Source organism: Tenrec ecaudatus, chromosome 4 (assembly GCF_050624435.1).
Source record: "Tenrec ecaudatus isolate mTenEca1 chromosome 4, mTenEca1.hap1, whole genome shotgun sequence".
In the NCBI taxonomy this organism is placed as follows: domain Eukaryota; kingdom Metazoa; phylum Chordata; class Mammalia; order Afrosoricida; family Tenrecidae; genus Tenrec; species Tenrec ecaudatus.
In genome coordinates, this window is record NC_134533.1 from 67,853,974 (window position 1) to 67,875,552 (window position 21,579).

The window sequence follows — 21,579 nt, forward strand, 5'->3', positions numbered from 1 at the left end:
AATAATCAAACTGCGTCCAATCCGTGTCCAAGTTCCATGAGGCTGAGGCCAGCCATTCTCCAATGTCTTAGCAATTCCGACAGCAGTTTTCCTTTCCACGGCATTCCCTAGGCCTCTGTGAGGTTCAATAATGGCTGCAATGGCACGCAGACCTCATGACCCGATGTTCGCAGTATCGAGATTCATTCAGGAAATTAATGGGTTACAATTAGGGCTCTGAAATACCCAGTCATATTTGCAGGCAGGGCTTTCTTTCTGGGCCTTGACCTCTCAGCCACACAGAGCCTTGTCACCTGCCCTACTTGGATAACATTACAGAGCTCTCTTAGCACTGATAATAAATATCCAAAGGCTACTCGACTATACCATAAAACTTACCCAAAGACTCTTGCTTCGCCTTTTGTGAGACAGCAAGTCTAGGTTTCCAGTTATGTGCCACAAAGTACTTCACCTTTAAAAGAAGCCTTCTACCCAAAGATACTTGACTCATCTATGTCCAGAAATTTGAAAGACAACTACTTGGCTGGCTGACTGCAAAGATCCACTGTGTACTCATGGCAAAGATAGGTCACACAACAGATTGCGCAAATTATAGACCAATACCATTGATAACACATGCAAGTAAAATTTGCTGAAGATCATCCAACAATGATTTTAGGAATGAACTGCCAGAGATCAGGTTGGGTTCAGAAAAGGACATGGAACAAGGGATATCATTGTTGATTTCAGATAGATCTTGGCTGAAAGCAGAGAATTCCAGAAAGTTATGTTCTTGTGTTTCATTGATTATGCAAAGGCATTCAACTGAAGGATCCATAGCAAACTATGGACAAGCTTGAGAATTGTACTTCCAGAACACTTTATTGTGATCCCGAAGAACTTGTACATGGATCAAGGGTTGGTTGTGGTAACAGAACAAAGGGATACTGCGTTTTTTAATGAAGAAAGGCATACATCAGGGTTGTATCCTTTCCTTGTATACTTATTTAATCTGTTTGCTAAGTAAATAATCAGAGAAACTACTGTATGAAGGAGAATGTGGCATCGGGTTTGGATTAATTCTCATTAACAACAATGACACAACCTTGCTTGCTGAAAGCAAGGAGAACTCAACATCCTTGCTGATGAAGACCAAGGATTACAACCTTCAATATGCATTACATCTCAATGTAAAGCAAACTCAAATGCTCACAACTGGGCCAATATGTAACATCGTGATAGATGGAGAAAAGATTGAAGTTATTAAGGATTAATTCTTGCTCAAATGCCCAACCAACGTTCATGAAATCAACAGGCAAGAGATCAAATGAAACGTTGCATAAGTTAGATCCACAGCACAAACCAGACATCTTTTAAATGTTAAAAAGCAAATGTGTTAGTCCAGGTTGACTAGAGAAACAAATTCATACACACTCATATGTGTATAAGAGAGAGCTTTATAAACAAGAGCAATTGAATATTGTGAAAATATCCCAGCCTAGCCCAGATCAAGTCCATAAGTCCAATATTAGCCCATATGTCCAATACCCATCTACAAATTCCTCTTCAGACTCACAAGCACATGCAATTAAGCCAAATGCAGGAAGATCACAGGCCAGTGGATGGAAAGCCGTGTGGATCCAATGGCAGTGTAAGCGTCTCTGTGCTGGGAGGGACTCCATGTAACTCTTCCAGCTCCAGGGCCATCAGTGTGTCTCCATGTGGCTTGTCAACAAGAATGTCTTGCAGGGAGTGAGTGTGTGTCTAGCCTCTACCAAACTATTTAGCAACTTAGCACCTCCAAATGAGGTCATCAAGCTGTGACCTGATTGACAGGCTACACACCAACCCTCCACAAGTTGACACCAGATTATGTAACTACCACAGTAAGGTTGTAACTTTGAAGACTAAGGTATGTCTGACCCAAGCCATAGAATTTTCAATGACCACATATGCATGTGAAAATTTGACATTGGATAAGGAAGCCTGAATAAAAATTGGCACATTTGAACTATAGTGTTGACAAAGAATATTGAAAGCACCATGCACTGCCAAAAGAATAAATAGATGTCTTGGAAGAAGTAGGGCCAGAATGCTCTTTAAACTTTGGCTCGTGTACTTTGGACATGTTGTCAGGAGAAGGACATCATGCTTGCTAAAGTGGAGAAGAGGAAATGAAGAAAGTACTCCCTGAAGGAGACTGACACAGCGGCTGAAACATAAGAACCAGTGGGAGGTTGGTGCATGACGGGGCCGGGTTGCTTTCTGTTGTAATAGGGCTGTGATGATTCAGAACAGACTGGATGATACCTACCACCAGGTGGCCAAACCTAATCACACCAATTTTTTAAAGAATGATAATTAGTATTGCTGTGTTTACAGGATATTTGATAATGGAAAAAGACACAGAGCTGATTAACTTGGCTGACTTTGAAGACAGAAGATCTCTCTAGCCAACAGATAGGGGTGGGTTCCAGAACCCGGAAAAATTAAGGATACAGATTTATCCTTAGTACCACCAGCAATTTATCCTTACTACCATCAGTGAAGGAACACCTTTACTTTGGCCCATTGAGACCCATGCCAGATTGCAAAAATCTAGGTGAAAATAGCATGGTGTAATTGATCATTACTATAATGTTGTAGTACAAGGTAGAGAGGAGGGAATAACACAGTGGTAGAGAAAAGCAGAAATTGAATACAGGAAAGCCCCCTTGGCATTCCCATGGAGCTTTACTGGTATCTTGTAAGACATCTTGCAACTATTCAAGTGCTTTAAATGGGTATTATTGTTGTTTTATCGGGTGCACTCAAGTTATGTACAACTCACAAAGATTATATACACCACAGAATTAAATACTGCTTGGTCCTGAACCGCCCCCACAATTGTTTGGCCTATTGTTGCAGACATTATGTCAACCTATCTCATTGAGAAATCTTCTTGAATAAAAATCCACATGATGTCAGTGAGTTTGATTGGGGTTCATAATTTACCAAACGCAATGCCCTTCTCTAGGGTCAGTTACTTCTTGGTAACATATACTTAATAACTCACTTCTAAGAGGCATCAGTGTAAATAAACTTGCATTTAATTTTATTTATCAACAGGATGATAGGAAAATTGAGAGGGACATTTTAAATCAAACTAAGATAGGAGTACTGGGAATTGTTGGGTGGAAAAGCATAATAGATACATTTTAATAAGGGAGGTATTCTTGGCATTAGGAGCAATATGTATTTATTTCCATATCTACTACCAAGTATTATTGCCTTGTAGATGAAGTCAGTGCTACTTTCTAGGCTTGACAGATGGGTTGCAGTCCCATTTCAGACTCTGTCAGAAATCTGTATTTGAATATTCAATCACTCGGCAAAATCTTTAATAGAAAATTTGAAATCATTATTTCAAAACAGTCTTTTTTCTCCATAATGATAATGATACCTGAGAACCTAAAAAGGTGTTCGTATAAATTTCAATCCAATGCCCTCCTCCAAATTGAAAATATAATGTGCACCCAACCTTTTTATTTTCTTTAAAATAATTATATATTAAAAGATGTGAACATATGTATTTTCATGTCAAATATTGAGAGAGAACATTTCATACAATGTGGCAAAGCTATTTATTCATAAAATAGTAGAGTGATGGAAATATTTTTATAAAAGGCACAAAGAAGATATTAAATAATCTGTATAATCTTAAATCATTTGAAATTATTACTTCATTGCTAAGTGAAATTTAGGAATTTTCTAAATGTCCTCCCAATAGAATTATTCTTTCCTTTTTATCTACTACAGAGCTCTCCCATTAAATCACAATTATTACAATAGTCTTTATTTCACCTCCCTGCTTCATTCCTTCTACATCCAATCCACAGTCTTCATGCATCCTGACATGTCGCTGTTAAAATCAGTTTCAGCACGGTAGCTATTCATTGAAGGATTAACTTGACTGGCCAGTACTTTCAGAATCTAGCCTTCTTGAATTTTTCTAGGCATTCCAAAATCTGTTCCACTTATATCCTCCAAAATGATCTCTCAAGTTTTAGCAAATTACACCATCTATTCAAGCCGGACTATAATCCGCAGTAGGCTCCATGCATTCATATATCCGAGTTCATCATCTCGGCTAGTTTACTTTTCCCAGATAGCATAGCAGTTGTGTATTGTTACAGAATATTAATATTACAAATTGAATCTATTTTTATTGTTTATTAAAAAGCCAACAGCTTCTTTATATGCTTTGTTCAAACTCACCTTAAATATTTGTTAAATGTTAATGAGGCATATGTCTACTGATTATTTCTACTTTTCTGTTGAATATTGTAACCCAGCTTTCTTAATAATTAATGCTGCTCAACTTCTCACTGACTCATCTGTCCCAGTACTTCATTAGATAGTGATTCACATGACAATGGGTACGTAGTAGACAGCAATACTTACTGGTTGATAAATTTTCCCCTTAATGGTCAAGTTCTTATCTCCCACATATGTTCAGCCACTTCCCCAAGACCTTCTCCCGGATTTGCCGGGTTTTTACACAATACACAATAGGATTCATCACGGGAGGCACTAACAAGAACACATCGGCAATAAGGATCGTAGCAAGGGGCCTCTTCTGCTTGGCAAAGCGAGGCATGGCAGACAGGGTGATGATGGGGACATAGAAGATGAGCACAGCACAAAAGTGAGACACGCACGTGTTGAGGGCTTTGAGTCTTTCTTCCAGAGAGCCAATGTTCATTACAGTCCTCAAGATCAGAACATATGACACAAAAATCAAAGTTAAGTCCAGCATAGTACAGAGTGCAACGAAGAAGCCATAAACAACGTTGATCTTGTTGTCAGAGCAGGCCAGCTTCATGGTGTCCTGATGAAAGCAATACGAGTGAGAAAGGACATGCTTCTGGCAGTATTTCAGTCTCCTCAGAATGAAGGGGAACGGCAGCACCAAGAGGATGCTCCTGAAGGCCATGGCGAGACTCATTTTACAAACCCGATCGCTAGTGAGGACGGAGCTATATCTTAGGGGATTATGAATGGCAAGAAACCGATCCAAAGACATAATTAGAAGAACTGAAGATTCCATGACAGTGAACCCATGAATAAAGAACTCTTGAGCAAAACAAGCATTGTGTGAGATTCCCATCACATTGAACAAGAAGACCCGCATCATGGTAGGAAGAGAAGAGACGGAGAGGCCCAAATCGGAGAGAGCCAACATGGCCAGGAAATAATACATGGGCTCATGGAGCGAGGACTCAGTCTTTATGACAAAGAGAATTGTGCAGTTGCCTAGGATGGCAACCGTGTACATGAGGCAGATGGGGATGGAGAACCAGATGTGGGCATGCTCCCATTCGGGAATCCCAATCAGAAGGAAAATCTGGACCTCAGAATTATTGAAAATAGACATAATGAGTAGGAGTATGTTCCCTCTATCCACATTTGAAACCATATAAATGGAAGGTAGTTACACTTTTGTGTAAAATCCAGTGTTATGAGAATAAGTGAGTCTTTCATATATTCTTCTAGAACATATATTTGACATAATATTGAGTTTCAAATTTTATCAAAAATTCTTTTAACATTTCCATGCCCTGCAGCATAGTTTTCCAACATTTCATCCAATAAGTAATACACGTCAACATATCTATTATGATTGAATCAATGATGGAATACCAATAGTATTTTCCACTTTATTTTTAGTATGATCTTCAGCATCCAATATGTTCACTTCACAAGACCTATGAATTTCAGAGAAGGATGGAAAATAAGATTTTAAAGAAATTATCATGAGTAACTGAAAATAACTATAGTGGTTAAACATAATAATAGAGACTACGTATATAGACTTATTTATTTCTTCAACTTTTAATATTATCCCATGTGTGTTGAATTGAACTCTCCTCCATTGAGTTTTCAATCCTAAATTTTCAGAAACAGATAGCCAGGCCTTTCTTCAGAGACATTGCACAGTGAACTTGATCTACTAACATTGTGATTACCAGCCGAAATGCTAATTATTTGCACCACCAAGGGATTCCTAAAATGTATAAGGTAGGTAGTTATTTCCACATTTTATGCAGGATTATGTATATGTATTTCATTAAGAATCAGAACCTTCATTTTTGTTTTCTGTTAGGTAAATTATTTGACATGAGTCTTCTTTCAGAACTGTAAAGGGAATAAAACTGAAACTGTACTGAATAAAACTGTAAAGGGAAAAAAAACTACTCAATGTTTGTAAGGATTTGTGAAATGCTAAACAGAACTTGGCTCATGACATCAGTGACAAGTATCTTTAAGTATCATTCTTAGTATATAATTTTAGTTTCAAATAGGGCATGAAGGAGTTATCGAATAATAGATACACGTTTGTGGTAGGCAACCATAACTGGCTTCACATATGAAATGAAATGTCTAACTTAAGAATCTATGGGCAACAGTCAGGTCACAATCTCAGAGAAAAGAGCAAAAGTTGTGCAGTAGGATGTCCTTCTGCTCTCTGTTTCAGACAATCCAGTTGGTCAAAGAAAGTTTAAGTGAAAAATTCCACAGCACTGAATTTATCGATGTAACAGAAAAGAAGCCACATGCATAAAAATAAACTAAATTCTGATTTTATTTTTAAATTATCTTGCAAATAAATGGTGATTCAGTGCTTGAAAAAAATTATTAAAGGAAAATCCCTCGGCCCAGGAGCTGAGGATTCTGGATTTGAACATGGAACGGTGCAATAGTGGTCTTCTGCTTTGAAGAGCTGGGCTTACCAGAAATTGCTCTCTCCTCTCCAGGCCTAGCTAAAGCTGACAGCTGCAGAGGACTGCTTGTTAGATGGAATTTACAGCCAATGCCTTTTACATTCCTCTCAAAATACCTATCCTTGGAAATAAAATGTGCATACTTGGCTGTTTAGTTCTACAAAACCCATATATGTTCTATGGTTAGCCAGATACATTTGAAGCAAATATTTAGAGATTGCTGAAACTGTTCACTGACCACTGAGACATGAGGGATGAAACTCTTCTCCATCCCTTCACTTGGATTTTCCCTATCCAAGTCACAGCCCTCCATTCAGGGAACAAACCGCAAATGATACTTCCAAAGGTAAAATATGTAATACTGTCACCTGTCACCAAAATATTTATGCTTCAAAATACCTTACTACTGAATAATCGATATAAATTACCAGTGACACACAAGTATCTACACTGTCTAACAGTAAAAATTTTGAAGTAAAAATTAAATAGCAACAAATAGTGACAATTCAGAGATCAAAAAATAGCCAATGCTAGAAATTAATGGACACATTAATCTCACAACAGAATTATGTAAGTTTTAACTACAATAGAAAAAGAGCATTGATCTTTAATGGAAAATATAAAGTACACTAGAAATTATTTCTTGAGGTTGAAACTTGATTGTAGTTTATATTCTATTTCATGATTATTTTAGAATAACTAGGACAAACACAATAAAAGTCAAGAATCCCTGAATTAATATATTTACTTTGTCTGAGGTCTAGCTACTCAGTTATACTCAGTCAGCCTAAATAGAGCCCCATAGGTCTAACTCATTTAGACTGGAAGCCCATAGACATTTAAACAATGTTTTATTCATCCTTCACTGTGACCAAGAGCCTAGTACCAAGCTCAGGAGAATATATATTTTGGAGATGGGTAGATTTTCAAATTTCATGAAAATCATCTTTCAGATAATCAGTCACATTGTGCCTACTTTTAATAAATGTGCTTCTGATTTCTCCTGAAATCATTTCCAAGAGCCATTTACCTTTATTCCATTTTCTTTTCCCCCTTTTCCTGAGGAGCATTGACTTAGTAGATCACTCAGGCAATTCTTTTGTTGGCATTCTTTATTGCGGCAGTTTCTACATTGCTTTATAATGTACTATTTCCCTATATTTCTATTCAATGAAACGTTTGCCATCACCGGCATACACACATACACAGTCTGTTAGATACTGAAAAGTATGTACTGGTATCTTTGTGTGTATATATATATATATATATAGATAGATAGATATAGATATAGATATAGATATATATATCATTAAATAGTATTTGAAATATATATGAAGCTCTCAGCAAATATGCAGGGAATGAAAGTGAATGGAAAAGTGAAAGACATGCAGAATTATCTCTTAGTCACTTCCCCCGTTTAATGTAATGGCAGCCAAGGACAATTGATGTATCCCTTCCTGTGGAGATTTTTAATAGTAAATGCATTCTTATGTACAGGCTGTATTTAGACATGCAGTCGGAACGTCAGGAGAGGGCAACTCAATAGCAATGTCAACTAGGAAGCATGAGCATCATAGTTGGGACCTGAAGTCATCATAATAGATGAAATCATGCAGTAAAAAATGTGCAAGAGGTAATATTTCAGTCTCAGAATTCTGAGGACCATCAATATTCTGGATACGATCTAACTAAGTAATACCCAGACACCTGGGTGAAAAACTGATAGCTGGATTTTATAGCTGCCAAAGGGAGAAGGCGTATTGGCCTCAATGAAGATGTTACAAAGACCTGTTGGCATTTCTATTTTTTGAGATACTAAAATCAGTCCCCAAGGCTGACATACAATATTTGGACATAAATCTCATCTCTTAAATATGCCATTTGTATGTATTTGTCTTAATTGCTTGATCTTCCAAGTAGATGTTTTCTGTTCTATAGCCTATTATAAATAATATCTACTTTAAAAGTCATTTGATATAATCCTCAACATAATGGTGATAATTAGTCAGTCAAAAATACTAACAAGGAGATTTTGTGGTGCTAACCACAGGCGCTGATGGTTCAAACCCACCAGTAGCTCAGTGTGGAAGCACGAAGCTATGTGCTCCCTTTTATGAGTTGGCATCAACGTGATGGTAGTGGATTCGAGGGCCCAGCTACTAATCATTATTTCAAAAAAATGTTTTTCCTTCCAGACGTGAAATCCTGAGCTGGTCAAAACATGTTTTCCCCTTAATTTTCAGTAAAGCTTAACTTTTGTCATACTGTCAAGTAAACGGGACCTTACCAGTATTGGAGTTGAAAAGGAATCCTTTTTAAACCTCAGACTGCGATTCAAACCACCCTCCGTTTATAAACATCACTAAGCTATTTCCTCATCTCCGTAGCCATTTATTTAAACATAAGCTGCTTAACAAAGCTTTAGCATATATTTCTAAAAATAATTTTAGTCCTTGAACTTACCAGAAACTAGACTCTCTACATATTTCAGCGATAAGGATGAAACTCTCTGGTTCAATCTCCATTTTATCTACTTCAGTTTCCTTGAGGGATGTAGTCTCCTGGGAGCAATAGAAAAGCTGTCTTGTTCTTTTTTTTTTTTTTTAATCCCCAGCGATTTTGCCAGAAATTTACACAAAAATGGATGAGCTTGGGGCTCAGAAATAAATTCGCGAGTACCTAGGGCCAACAGAAGCTAAAAGCAAAGTATAAGGTCAGAGAACCCGAAAACTCCTCAATGCTAACTATAGTGCTATTTCTAACGAACTACAAAGTCATACAAACCTTAGTAATATATTAAAATAGAACAGGAACCAAAGGGATATAACTATTATCTAACTCTCACCTTGGGTATTATGAGCATTATTTTGAAATGACGTGTTCTTTCTCCTGTTTGAGGCATACGAAATAGATTTCTCATATCATCAAATGACATTTCCTAGCATGAGCATCTACATAAACCATTTCTGTAAATGTGATCATCTATGAATACTTGCTAAGCTTAAACATTACTGAGCACATTTTTAGAATTGGGTACTCTTAGTTTTAGAGAGATCCAGTAATGTGATGCCCTAAGAAGCAGCCTGGTGTGACTCAGCGTGCGAATACAATAGGCATCAGTGAGGGGAATCTAGGAAGAAGGAAACATGCATCATATGTCCTGGTTGACTGAAGAAACTTGACATGTGACATCAATGATGATAGGACAATACAATTTTTTTAAGCAAAAGCTGTTTTTGATTTATTAAAACACTTTTAAAAATTATGATTGTAGGTCCTGCTACCTTGCTTCTCTCTAGCTAAGATTGATCATACATAAAAAGAAAATGAAAATACACAAGAATCAAAGATTCATGAAAATAATTTATAACCTATAAAATATCTTATCAATTATTTTATTTCTTTGATCCATTTCTGGACAATGGAACTAGATAAGTATAGAGCGATATATGCCCTGATGTTTCCTGTTATATTTCCAATAAGATATTCCAAAATGATGTTGCTGTTAGGTGCCATCAACCCTATGTACAGCAGAAGGAAACACTGCCTGGTCTAGTGATATACTACAATTGTTTTGTTTTAGTCCATTGTTACAGCCACCAAATCAGTCTTTCTTGTTGAAGGACAGCCTATTGTTTACTACCCCTCCACTTTACCAAGCATGAGGTCTTCCTCCAGGGACGGGTTTCTCCTGACATGTCCAAAGTATGTGAAACAAAGTCCTCATCCTCATCTCGAAGAAACATCCTGGCTATACTTCTTCCGTGATAGATTAGTTTGATCTTCTGGCAGAAGAATGGGAATTCCAGATTATTCCAGGTGTTTTCATTCAGTATTCTTTGCCAGCATCATAATTCAAGTGTATCCATTATTCTCCAGTCTTCATTATTCAGTGTCCAACTTACACATGCACGCGAGGTGATTAAGAATACCTTGACTTGGGTGGGTGTACCTGAGTCCTCAGAGTGACTTCCTTCTTCTTCAATACTTTACAGAGGTCTTGTGTGGCAGGCTCATCCAATGCTATGAGTTATTTGATCTCAGTAAAATATTCTATATATTAATTATATGGTGGTTTGACAGCTGTGTACATTTATAAATCATTATTAAACTTACATTTAAATTGACACATTTTATTTTGTGTTTTCATCTCAGTCTAAACCAATTTTATGAAATTGAAAATCATTAACAGAAATAAATTTCAAAAATTTAATTGCATCAAAATAAAATAATATCTTCATTCAAAGATACAGAGTAACAAAAGAATGGAAAAATACATTTGCAGACTCAATGTAGCATATAAGAAAATAACACTCAAACAGAAAACCATGGGAATTATTAGGTTATTAGCTAGTGGACAGATATCTTTTTAAATTATTATAAATGCATTTATATAATAAAAATAGTATTATATGTATTTAATAATACACTATAACAAAATTACTATATAGCATATTTAACATATTCATGTACTTCAAAAATTCAATATTATCTCATCAGGTGATTTTTAAATAATATAATTTATAGATTTAATCCTCTAATTAGAATATCTAAGTATATTGAATGCTTTGAATCCCTTAGCAGCATGAAGACAATCCTTTCAATCCCATAGTAGCAGAAGAAACTCATTGTTTCCTATAGGCAATAATAGGAGTCGAGGGTCCATGATCTGTATGGCCTAACAGTTAAACACTTGCATACTCACTGCGAGTAAGAAATTCTTGCCTACCAACAAAAAAGTTCATGGTTCAAATACACCCAATGTCCCTGTCACACCCATAGCTATGTCCAAATAAGCCAAAGACACCTAACAGTAACAAAAGATTCAAGTAAGCTTTGTCAATGGAGACATGAAGGTCATTTGGTGGGAGTAATAGAGACAAGGGGAAAAAAATAAATAAAAAGAAAAGGACCATATTAGATAATCCAGTGCATTGCCAACTGCCTTTGAATTACCCTCAGCATAATTTGGTGTGTATTGTTAATGATATTGATTGATAATTTCCAATTCTGTCTTTTCACCTTTCTATAAGTGATAAATAGATGATGATAGACGATGGATAGAGTGTTCAGCTGAGTTCTCTAGAGAAGGAAAACCAGTAGCACTTATTTATGTATGTATATAAAATGAGACTTATTTCGAGAAATACCTCACTTAGTTGTAGAAATATTTAAGTCCAGTGTGTGGGTCAGATGAAAGCGGGCTTCTCTTGATTCAGGTCGCCACATGACGGATGAACAGGAAGCAGGGTGATGAAGCAGGAAGACCACAGTATGGTGGCTGCAGAGCTGAATGAATCCAAGGTCAACAGTCTGCTGCTGTCTCTTTGCAGTGGAAGGCAATATAACAGGGGGTGACAAACCAGAGACAGGATCCAAATCCAGCAGTAAAAGTGAGCTTCCACACCCTCCCAGTCTATACTAAAGAGTGCCAAGGCCCAGTGAAACCTCCCTCAACTGTATCGAGATTAAGGAGAGGGCACTTTTCCCTACTGGGAGCCCTGGTAGTGTCGTAGTCTCAACATTGGACAAGGTCAGCACTTGAAACTACCAACCACTCCATAGCAGAAAGATGTGTAGAGTTATACTCTTGGAAACACACAGGTGCAGTTCTACCCTGTCCTGTAGGGCGGCTAGATGAGCTGAAGTTGAATCAATGATAGTGGGTTTGGGTTAGTTTGTTTGTTTACTCTACCCTATTCTTCCCACAACTTCTTGGCTACCTGACCCACCTAAATATCACATATGATAGATAATATATAAATAAATTAAAAGTATACATAAAACCTACCACATATAGTAGATAAGTAGATAGAAGTAAAAAGGTAATTGAAGAGATAAAGTTAAATACTGAAACATACTTGATTCAAAACATTCAAAAGAAGTCAGAAAAACAGTAATAAAGAACTCAAGGCATATTATAAAGAAAAAATAAATAAAGCAATGATAGTTAAAACCAAATATTTAGCTATAAATTATATTAAATGTAAATGGACTATAAATTCCAAGTATAAAAATTATATTAGAAAATATGCTGATTATAAATGGCATAGTTAAATATAAATACATAGGTAGCTTTTGAGTAAGATTATGGGGGGAAATGGCATTATGGTGAAATATAATTGCTTAAATATGGCTCTTCAAATCATTTCTCTATAATTCCCAACAAATGATTGGATAGGACCATGCAATTAGGGTGTGTGAAGCACTAGTAGAGATGATTGATCAGTTTTGCCATTCCTCTGTGTATAAGAGAGCAATCTCAGAAGCAGGAGAGAGAATCTTATAACTACCAAGAAATAAGAGCACACACAAGATTACTGCCAGAGGTGGCAGAGGCCCCAGAGGTCATGCCAGAGCAGAGGCATCAGACCAGAAGACCTCTGACGCAAGAAACCAAGAGATTATGAAGCAAAGCAGCATAGAGGTCTCTCCCAACACAGAACAAGGCAAAGGCCAATGGACTATGTGGCTGAGAGGCTGAGGACCAGATAAAGACTCAGGTGCTGGCAGAGAAAAAGCTCTGACTCTAGAAGACTAAATACTACAGTCTTAATATGATCTGATCCAGGCTTGTGATATAACCGGTTAGTTTCCCAATAAAACCATACAATCGTTAATATGGTCTGTGAGTTCTATGGGGCCATTGCTACAAATTTTCAAACCCAGAAGTGGAATGCCGTGTCAGGAAGGGTTGGGATCAGAACAGGGTAAGAGAAGGGAGGTAGAGACATCTCTGACTTCTGCCTTGTGAAAATTGGCTTTGTGTTGGTGTGGACTTGGGTTCTCTTTCCTTGTATAGCCAGAAAAGACCAGATATAGCCTCCATGTCATGTACTCAGACATTCATACTATTATTGGGGTACACAGGCTTTAACAACAGAGCTGTCACCAGAAGAAAATACATTTTGTACACTTCAGAGGATCAATTCACCAATGAGTCACATTCATAATATATGCATGTATATAATAGAAATGCCTCAAAATACACGACATAATTGAGAGCTCTAAAAAGGAAAGGACAAATTCATATTCATATTTTAAGATGTTATTACCCCAGTTATTAATGGTTACTTGACTGCACATATCAACACAAATCCATGGAACTGTACAATTCTGAATTCTGGATCTTACTATGTATAAATCATATTTCAATAATAAAGGGAATGCAACTTACTTGACTCTAAGAGAAAAAGAAAAGACACGAAAAAAATGAACCTAAAATAATGTGACAGTTTTTGTTTTGTTTTTTATTATATGATTTCTTGGTAGTCTCAACTGCTTTCCCCAATCTCTAGAGCACCATTCTCTTTAGAGTGATCCAGGATGCCAAAACTACTGTCCATTCCCATTTGATCCTGTCATGCCCTTCTGGGAACCAATGAGTTAAAAATTGTGGTCCTGAATCAGGCCTTCTCCTGGGAAATTCCTCAGGGTCTTTAAAGGAGGTAGTGCTCTGAGAGCAAAACTCAAAATAGCCGAAGCAGTCTATGGTCTCTAGATCAATATCGGGGTCAGCAAGTGCAGGGTAGTGAGGCCAAGAAGACTGATAGAAAGGTATTTCTCTGCCCCTCAGTTGTAAAATGGTAAGTGCGGTATAACTCGAGCATAATATTGTTCAATCGTGTGGTTTGTCTACTGAATTGTGTCTGACAGTCTCAGGACGCTACGGGGCTGCAATGAGTCCACAGGGACGCTATGGGAGTGGCTGCGATTCAGGGAGAGGGCTCTGAATCTAGTGGGAGCGCCAGGATTGTTACATAAAAGAGATAAAAACACACATCTATTTTTTAATGTACTAAACTTGGGGGAACTTGTCTAGGAAATCTAACTGCAGGCAAGCAAAGAGGCTTCCTCGATGTAAAAAAGAAGCTATGGAAATCAGGAAGGTGTGCTCCTTTAGAGCTGCTAAGAATCAGAATCAACTCCATGGCAGAGATTTTTTTTTCAACTCTCCAATTTCTCATTTAGTCACTTTTTTACTTTGGAATCGTTCACTTCATTTATCTGTAGTTCATTTCAGATGTTATCTAGTTGCTTTTGCACAGTTAGGAAACATCAGCTGGAATCAAAACTCTGTGTAGAACAAAGACAGGGATACATGCAGATGACCTGAAAGAGCAGTCATGGACTGCAGCAAAAACATGTACAAACAGCTAGATCCAGAAGTGAGTCATGAGCAACAGGATTCCAGAGGCTGGACTAGAATCCAGGGAACGGCTTTAGTCTTGGAAGATAGAACGGGAGAAAACACATCATGGCCTCATCTTATTGTAAGAGGAACTTCAGAATAGGAATTAAATGCCAAATGGCTTATATGTGTTTGGAAAGGAAGCAATATAAACAGTATAAGGTACTGATGGACACTCTTAAAGGAATAAAAAGATTTAAATTTTAGCTTTTTACTAGTTTATTTTTCATAATTTAAAAACTGTAGCAAATAATATTACCTGACTCATATGATTGCTTTGAGGATTCAAAAGTTGCTGTATATAAAGAGTTTAAAATAATGACTGGCTAAAGAAAGCATCTAAGACTTTTAAGTCTAGGAGTAGAACTGAGAAGAATGTGAATGGAACAAGTGGATAAGGACTTAGCTACTCACCTTGGCAGTCTTACTTAAACCAGAAGCAGAATAAAATTTCTAAATTTTTATCAAGGAAATCAACTTATAAAATCATTCTGAAGGCCCTTTTTCCTCATTCACTTTGTAAATATAATCTAAATCATAAGGCTGGGATAAACTCATATTTAAAAGTTTAATTATTAACATCAAAAGAAGTTAAATGACTAAGGTTAAACTTTTCATTGCATAGCTAACCTTTCCACTCTACTATCCCTCTTTTGCTAACAAAAATATATATATTCTTTTTTCTAAAGATTTCAAAGTAAAAATGTAGAGAGATATATTCCTCCCTCCACATCCCCTGTATATTATCTCTAACCATGCTACCCACAATGCCGCCTGTGATTTAGTTGATCCAGTCACTTCATATCTATGAGCATTTGTCTTGGTCAGAAGGCAAGCCCAACTTCCCTTATGCATAGAGCACGTTTAAGAACATTTGATTTGTAACCATACAAGAAGATACAATATCTACATAAGATAGAATGGCAAGTCATGCCCAGGTGGCGTATTGTCTGTCTTTTCTTTGGGCTCCTCCCTTGGTGAAGCTTGTAAGTAAAACCACCTTTAGGATTCCGAATTATCTCCATCTTTGGAAATTCTTGAAGCAGAATAACTCTAGAAACAGATGAAACCATAGCTACCTGGTCTTTTACAAGGTCTGTCCTGGATTTTCCCTGCTTGATTTATTTGTTTGTTTATTTTATTGTTTGCTTTTAAATTCTAATCTATTTCTGAACCAGGTGAAAAGAAGTTATTCCATTGTCCAGCCTAGAAGCATAAACATTGTTTCACTGAATTAGCAGTCATGGGAGCCAAATCTACTAGATAATTGTGGAGTATATTTAAAGAACACTTTTTTAATATGACTATTTCTATTCTTCCTAAGGACCTTCTGCAAAATAATGATTTATCAAAAGCAATAGCTCTATATTTTGGGTTCCCTTGCCAGTTAACATTATTTCACTCTAGCACATATCATCTGCTTAAAAATAAGAGTTCTTTAAACAAATAAGCATTCATTTTTTTTCTTCTTGCTATGGAAAATCTTTCAAAAAATTTGTTTTGAATTTGATTTTTCTCAGAAAAAAGTCACCAGACGAAGGGAGTGAGCACAATATACACATATCAAATGTGTAAGTGGAGCTAGATGCTTTCTAACTGACTAACAATGCACACTCTCAATTCTTCTGACATTGAAATCACCACTTTCTTCTTCATTGAAATCCCTGGGCTGGAGCATATGCACATCTGGATCGCCATCCCTGTCTGCCTCGTGTACCTAGTGGCCATCTTGGGTAATTGCACCATCCTCTTTGTGATCAAGACAGAGCTCTCACTCCACACCCCCATGTACGATTTCCTCTCCATGCTGGCCTTTTCTGACCTGGGCCTGTCCCTCTCCTCGTTCCCCACTATGCTAAGGATCTTCTTGTTCAACGCCACAGGCATTCTCCAAATGCCTGCTTTGCTCAAGAATTCTTCATCCATGGATTCACTGATATGAAGTCCTTGTTTCTTCTGCTTATGGCCTTTGATCACTTTTTGGTCATACACAACCCACTGAGATACAACTCTATCCTGACCAGTGCCAAGGTAGCCAAAATGGGGCTGGTATTGCTCATTAAAAGTCTGCTCTTGGTGCTCCCATTTCCTTTCACTCTGAGAAGATTAATATATTGTCAGAAAAGCCTACTTTCCCATTCCTACTGCCTCCATCAGGATGTCATGAAGCTGGCCTGCTCTGACAACACAGTCAACTTTTTCTATGGTTTCCTTGTCGCTCTCTGTATGATGTCAGACAGTGTGTTCATCGCTGTGTCCTATGTGTTCATCATAAAGACTGTGATGGGAATTGGATCCCATGAAGGGAGGCTCAAGGCCCTCAACACCCATGTCTCACATCTGTGCTGTGCTCCTCTGCCATGTGCCCTTATTGCTTCAGCTTCCATGCACCGTTTTGGCAAGCATCAATCTCTAATGGCCATGATCCTCACTGCCGACATTTTCTTGCTAGTGCCACCTCTGATGAACCCTATTGTAGACTGTGTGAAAACCCGGCAAATTCGTGAAAAGGTTCTGGGGAAATTGTGTCTGAAACTAAGATAAGGGGGGAAGTAGAACTGAGTGAACCTGGGAAATTAATATTTTCTATGCAAATTGTTATGGATGCCTGATGGACATTTGCTTTAATCACCATTATAGTTGACATAACAGGATTGGTTCTGGATTCTCTAATATTAGGAGTGACATAAAAACTGACTGATATTGATTAGGTAATGATTCAATCTCATTAAAATCATGAATAAACACACTGATATGGAATTTCAATTACATTATTTAATTAGACTGCTTAAGAGCCCTGGTGACTCACAGAGTTAAGAGCTGAGCTGTTCCCTGGAAAGCTGGCATTTCAACCAAACCAGTGACTCTGCAAAAGTTCTCAAGTTTGCAGCTAAGGAGAACCTGCAGGGCAGCTCAGCTCTATGGTTACAGAAATCACTTATGTCTCAGTGGCGCCTAAAAACAATACGGCAAAAAGATACATACGTATGAGAGATTGTATCGCATGGACAATGGATATCAAATGATCTGGGTAGTCAGAGATGCTCCTCCAGTCCACCTGCTGGTCCTCTTCCAGGTGGTCTCCAGATCCTATTTGTTGAGTGGTCATAAGTCATTTCTAAAACTCTTTGGGTTCACCACTTACACGAAACATGCCCATGGTCAAATTACCTTGGTTAATAATATTTTCTTCCACTCAAAGAAATAAACACTGGCATAGACATCTATATATCTTAATTTCTCAACAGTTACATATAGCAAGCGGTTATCTCTTTTACCTTATACTTTACTTTATACTTGTATAGCATTGTATCCTGGTGTCCATATCTCTTGTAACATTTTCATAACGCCAACTGGTTTTATTTACACATTATTAGAGGGCTCCTGAAATTCTACTAACTTAAAACAGAGCAGATGTTCTCTTCACTGTCATTAAAGAAAGGGAATAAGACAGCACTTCTTAAAACACTGATATTCTCAGCTGCTGTAAAAAGGTCATGAAATAATGACTCTCTTGCTTGTTTATATATATGGATTTCTAATTTTTATATATTAAATTGCATTAAATGAACTAGAAACAGTTTTAAACTAGGCAAAATATCATCATATCACCATATATTACACATTCTCAATTCATATTCATAAATATATAGCTTTATTGAAAACAAAGATAGTCAACTAAAGATGTTTGTCTTGAATTATTTTCTGCAAAAACCCATTTGTTTCTAGTTCATCTTTATTTATTATTACTTAGAAACAGAAAAAAAGAGAAATCTTAAAACAGAATAAATCAACCTTACTTCTTTTTACTACGAATTAAGAGAAACTCTGGTAACTTAGCATCCCTCTTAGTTATGTTGTTATCATTAGTTTACATTTCTGCCTTTATGAATTGTATTTTGTGCACTCAAAATAGTTTCATAAATTAAGTGTATTGACATATTTCTAGTACCTCAACAATGTAAATAAAATTTCATCCAGCTAGTAGGTCTTGACACAATATCTCCCAATTTCCTATGCAAAAAAAGAAAAGAAGAACATTTTTAACAACTCCTGTATTGATGACAAATTATAAGTACACTGAACATCTGGGTTGATAGAACAACTATTGCCAAAATCATTAAGGAGTAACTATAAATAAATGTGAACATTGTTGGTAATGTGTAGAGAAGAGGAGAATAGAACTGAAGCAAAGCAGAGTCATACAGTTTTCAGCACTTGAATTTCATGATGAAGATTTATATGATCAAAGAAGATACAGCAAACATGCCAGATTTGGGGACTGGTTTTCCTGTCTGTCATTGTATAGGAACTTGATGGGAGAAAATAGCCCAGAGCAGAGTGTCTTCATTGTCTACTGTGCTCAGACATGTTATTCTCTTGGACAGAATCAAAGGCTAAAACTCTGTGCAGAAGAATTCTCTCCCCACCTATAGAACCCTGTTGTTGGTATTCTTTCTTGAAAATCTCAGTATTGCTAGTAAATTTAACCCCAACATGTGAAAGTTATTTAAAAGCATTCAAGTGACTGTTTGATTACAAATACACTGGAGGTTGAGTTGGCTTACAGCTGCATAGGAAATGCACCATCCAGTAATGACGTACAGCCAGAAAAGAATATGGTTAAGAAACAAAGCAGATATTGAAGAGGAACCATGGAAATAACAATTAGAACTCGATTAAAGTATCTAGCCAATGAGGAAAGAAATCTGTAGTTTTACTTATTGGATTGATTCCCTAGGAAAGAAAAGGATTAAAGAAAATACAGACTACAGGAAACACATTTCTAGGGCTCCCTAGAGGAGACTACAAGAACCCAAACTAATATGCATGATTTTCCTACTTTTAAATAGCAAATCCGTGTGCACTGGAGTGCATATGTCACGCTTCCATTACCAGTTCAAGGAAAACTGTACATTGCTTCTTGACAATTTAACTACAAGAGAACACTTTTATTTATTCATCTGAATAAGACAAAAACTTTATTTGTGGTCTAATAATATTTTTTTCTTAAACACGTGGTTATATTTTTCACCCGGGATATAGCAATCATACTATGTATGCCCTTAATGTGCACAGGAGCTCACGTTATTGTTTTTAAAATGTTTGACGGAGTTGTACACATTTCATCTGAATTTCAATAATTTGTGTATACTCTTTGATAAGCTCAGGAAATTTTCTTTTTCCTTATGCCAACAATTCAGTTGGAATAGCTTCAGTAACCACAGCCCCAAATCCCTTCCCTACTTACATGCTGAGAATACTCCACTTGTCCAAGCTCACCTTCTGCTGACCTCCCTTCCACTGGAAGCTTGTGAGCACTTCGGTTGGAACAGTTTGAGCATCGCTCGGCGGATCCTCTTGGTCTTCAAGCTGTATGTTATGGGATTCAGTACAGGTGGTAAGAGAAGATAAATATTGGCCAAAATGCTGCAAAGCACTCTTGGAGTGGAGCTGAAGAAGCGGTGTGCCAAGGAAAGGCTGATCATTGGCATGTAGAAAATGGTGACAGCACAGAAATGACAGGCACAAGTACTGAGGGCTTTTTGTTGCTTCTTTGGGGCCACGGTGCTCAAAACAGTGCGGAGGATCATGATGTAGGAGAAAAAGATGAATAATAAGTCAGTGCCCGTCAGGTAGAGCTGAAGAAACATGCCAAAAACACTGGTCACCCAAGGGTTAGAAGATGTGTATTTGATCATATCTGGGTGATAGCAAAATGGGTGGGAGAGCTCATGGCCTCCACGGAAAGACAATTTCTTTAAGACTAGAAACATGGGAAACATGACAAGTGTCTGCCGGATGCAGATCACCAATGCGATCACCATGGTCAGCATATCTGTAACGATAGTGGCATACTTCAGCGGGTTACATATGGCCATGAAACGATCAAAGGCCATGGCTACCAGCACTGAGGACTCCAGGAACGAGAAGGTGTGTATAAAGAACATTTGAATCAGGCAGCCTTTAAAGCTGATCTCCCGGGAGTGAAACCATAGCACCCCGAGCACTGTTGGGAGGGTTGTGATGGTCAAACATAGGTCAACAGCTGACAGCATGGAAAGGAAATAGTACATAGGCTTGTGGAGACCCCTGTCAGTAACGATGACAAACAGGATCATGCTGTTCCCCAAAAAAGCAATGGTGTAAAGACAGCAGATGGGAATGGAGATCCAGACGTGAACAAGTTCCAACCCAGGGAAAGCAGTGAGGAGGAAGTGTGTGGAGGAGGACGTCGTATTATTAAAAATTAACATGGTGAACTGAAGATACACCTGAAAAGAGAAACAGTAGTTTAATTTCATGTATATTATGATGTTATTCCTACGTTCTAATCCCTTGTGAATGTTTTTTTTTATAATTACTCTATTATCTCTCTTTTATCAATATACCCGATCAAATTATCATGGTAGTATAATAGTGGTCAAAGTCAGCAGTTCGATATTATTAGCCGTTCTTTGGGATGGTGCTTTCTACTCCCATGAAGATTTAGTCTCAGAAACTCAGGACCCATAGGGTCCCTGGTCTACCCTCTCCTGTTCTATCTTGTCCTATAGGGTCACTATGAGTTGGAATCGACTCGATGGCAGTGAGTTTGGCATTTTTTAGTTAATAAATATGACTTCCCTATGCTCCTCCTACAGT

General features: G+C 37.3%; 2 protein-coding genes and 1 pseudogene across 2 annotated transcripts; 1 reads left to right on the forward strand and 2 right to left on the reverse strand.

Annotated features, from left to right (window-relative positions):
* Positions 1-4,456: 4,456 nt before the first annotated feature.
* Positions 4,457-5,404, reverse strand: LOC142446881 (olfactory receptor 51A7-like). Its single transcript, XM_075548617.1, has one exon. The coding sequence runs from the start codon at positions 5,393-5,395 to the stop codon at positions 4,457-4,459; it is 939 nt and encodes a 312-aa protein (XP_075404732.1). The 5' UTR covers positions 5,396-5,404.
* Positions 5,405-16,519: 11,115 nt separating this feature from the next.
* On the forward strand, positions 16,520-17,478 carry LOC142446882 (olfactory receptor 51A7-like; annotated as a pseudogene).
* Positions 17,479-20,213: 2,735 nt separating this feature from the next.
* OR51T1 (olfactory receptor family 51 subfamily T member 1) lies at positions 20,214-21,191 on the reverse strand. The gene has a single exon (XM_075548618.1). The coding sequence runs from the start codon at positions 21,189-21,191 to the stop codon at positions 20,214-20,216; it is 978 nt and encodes a 325-aa protein (XP_075404733.1).
* Positions 21,192-21,579: the final 388 nt, after the last annotated feature.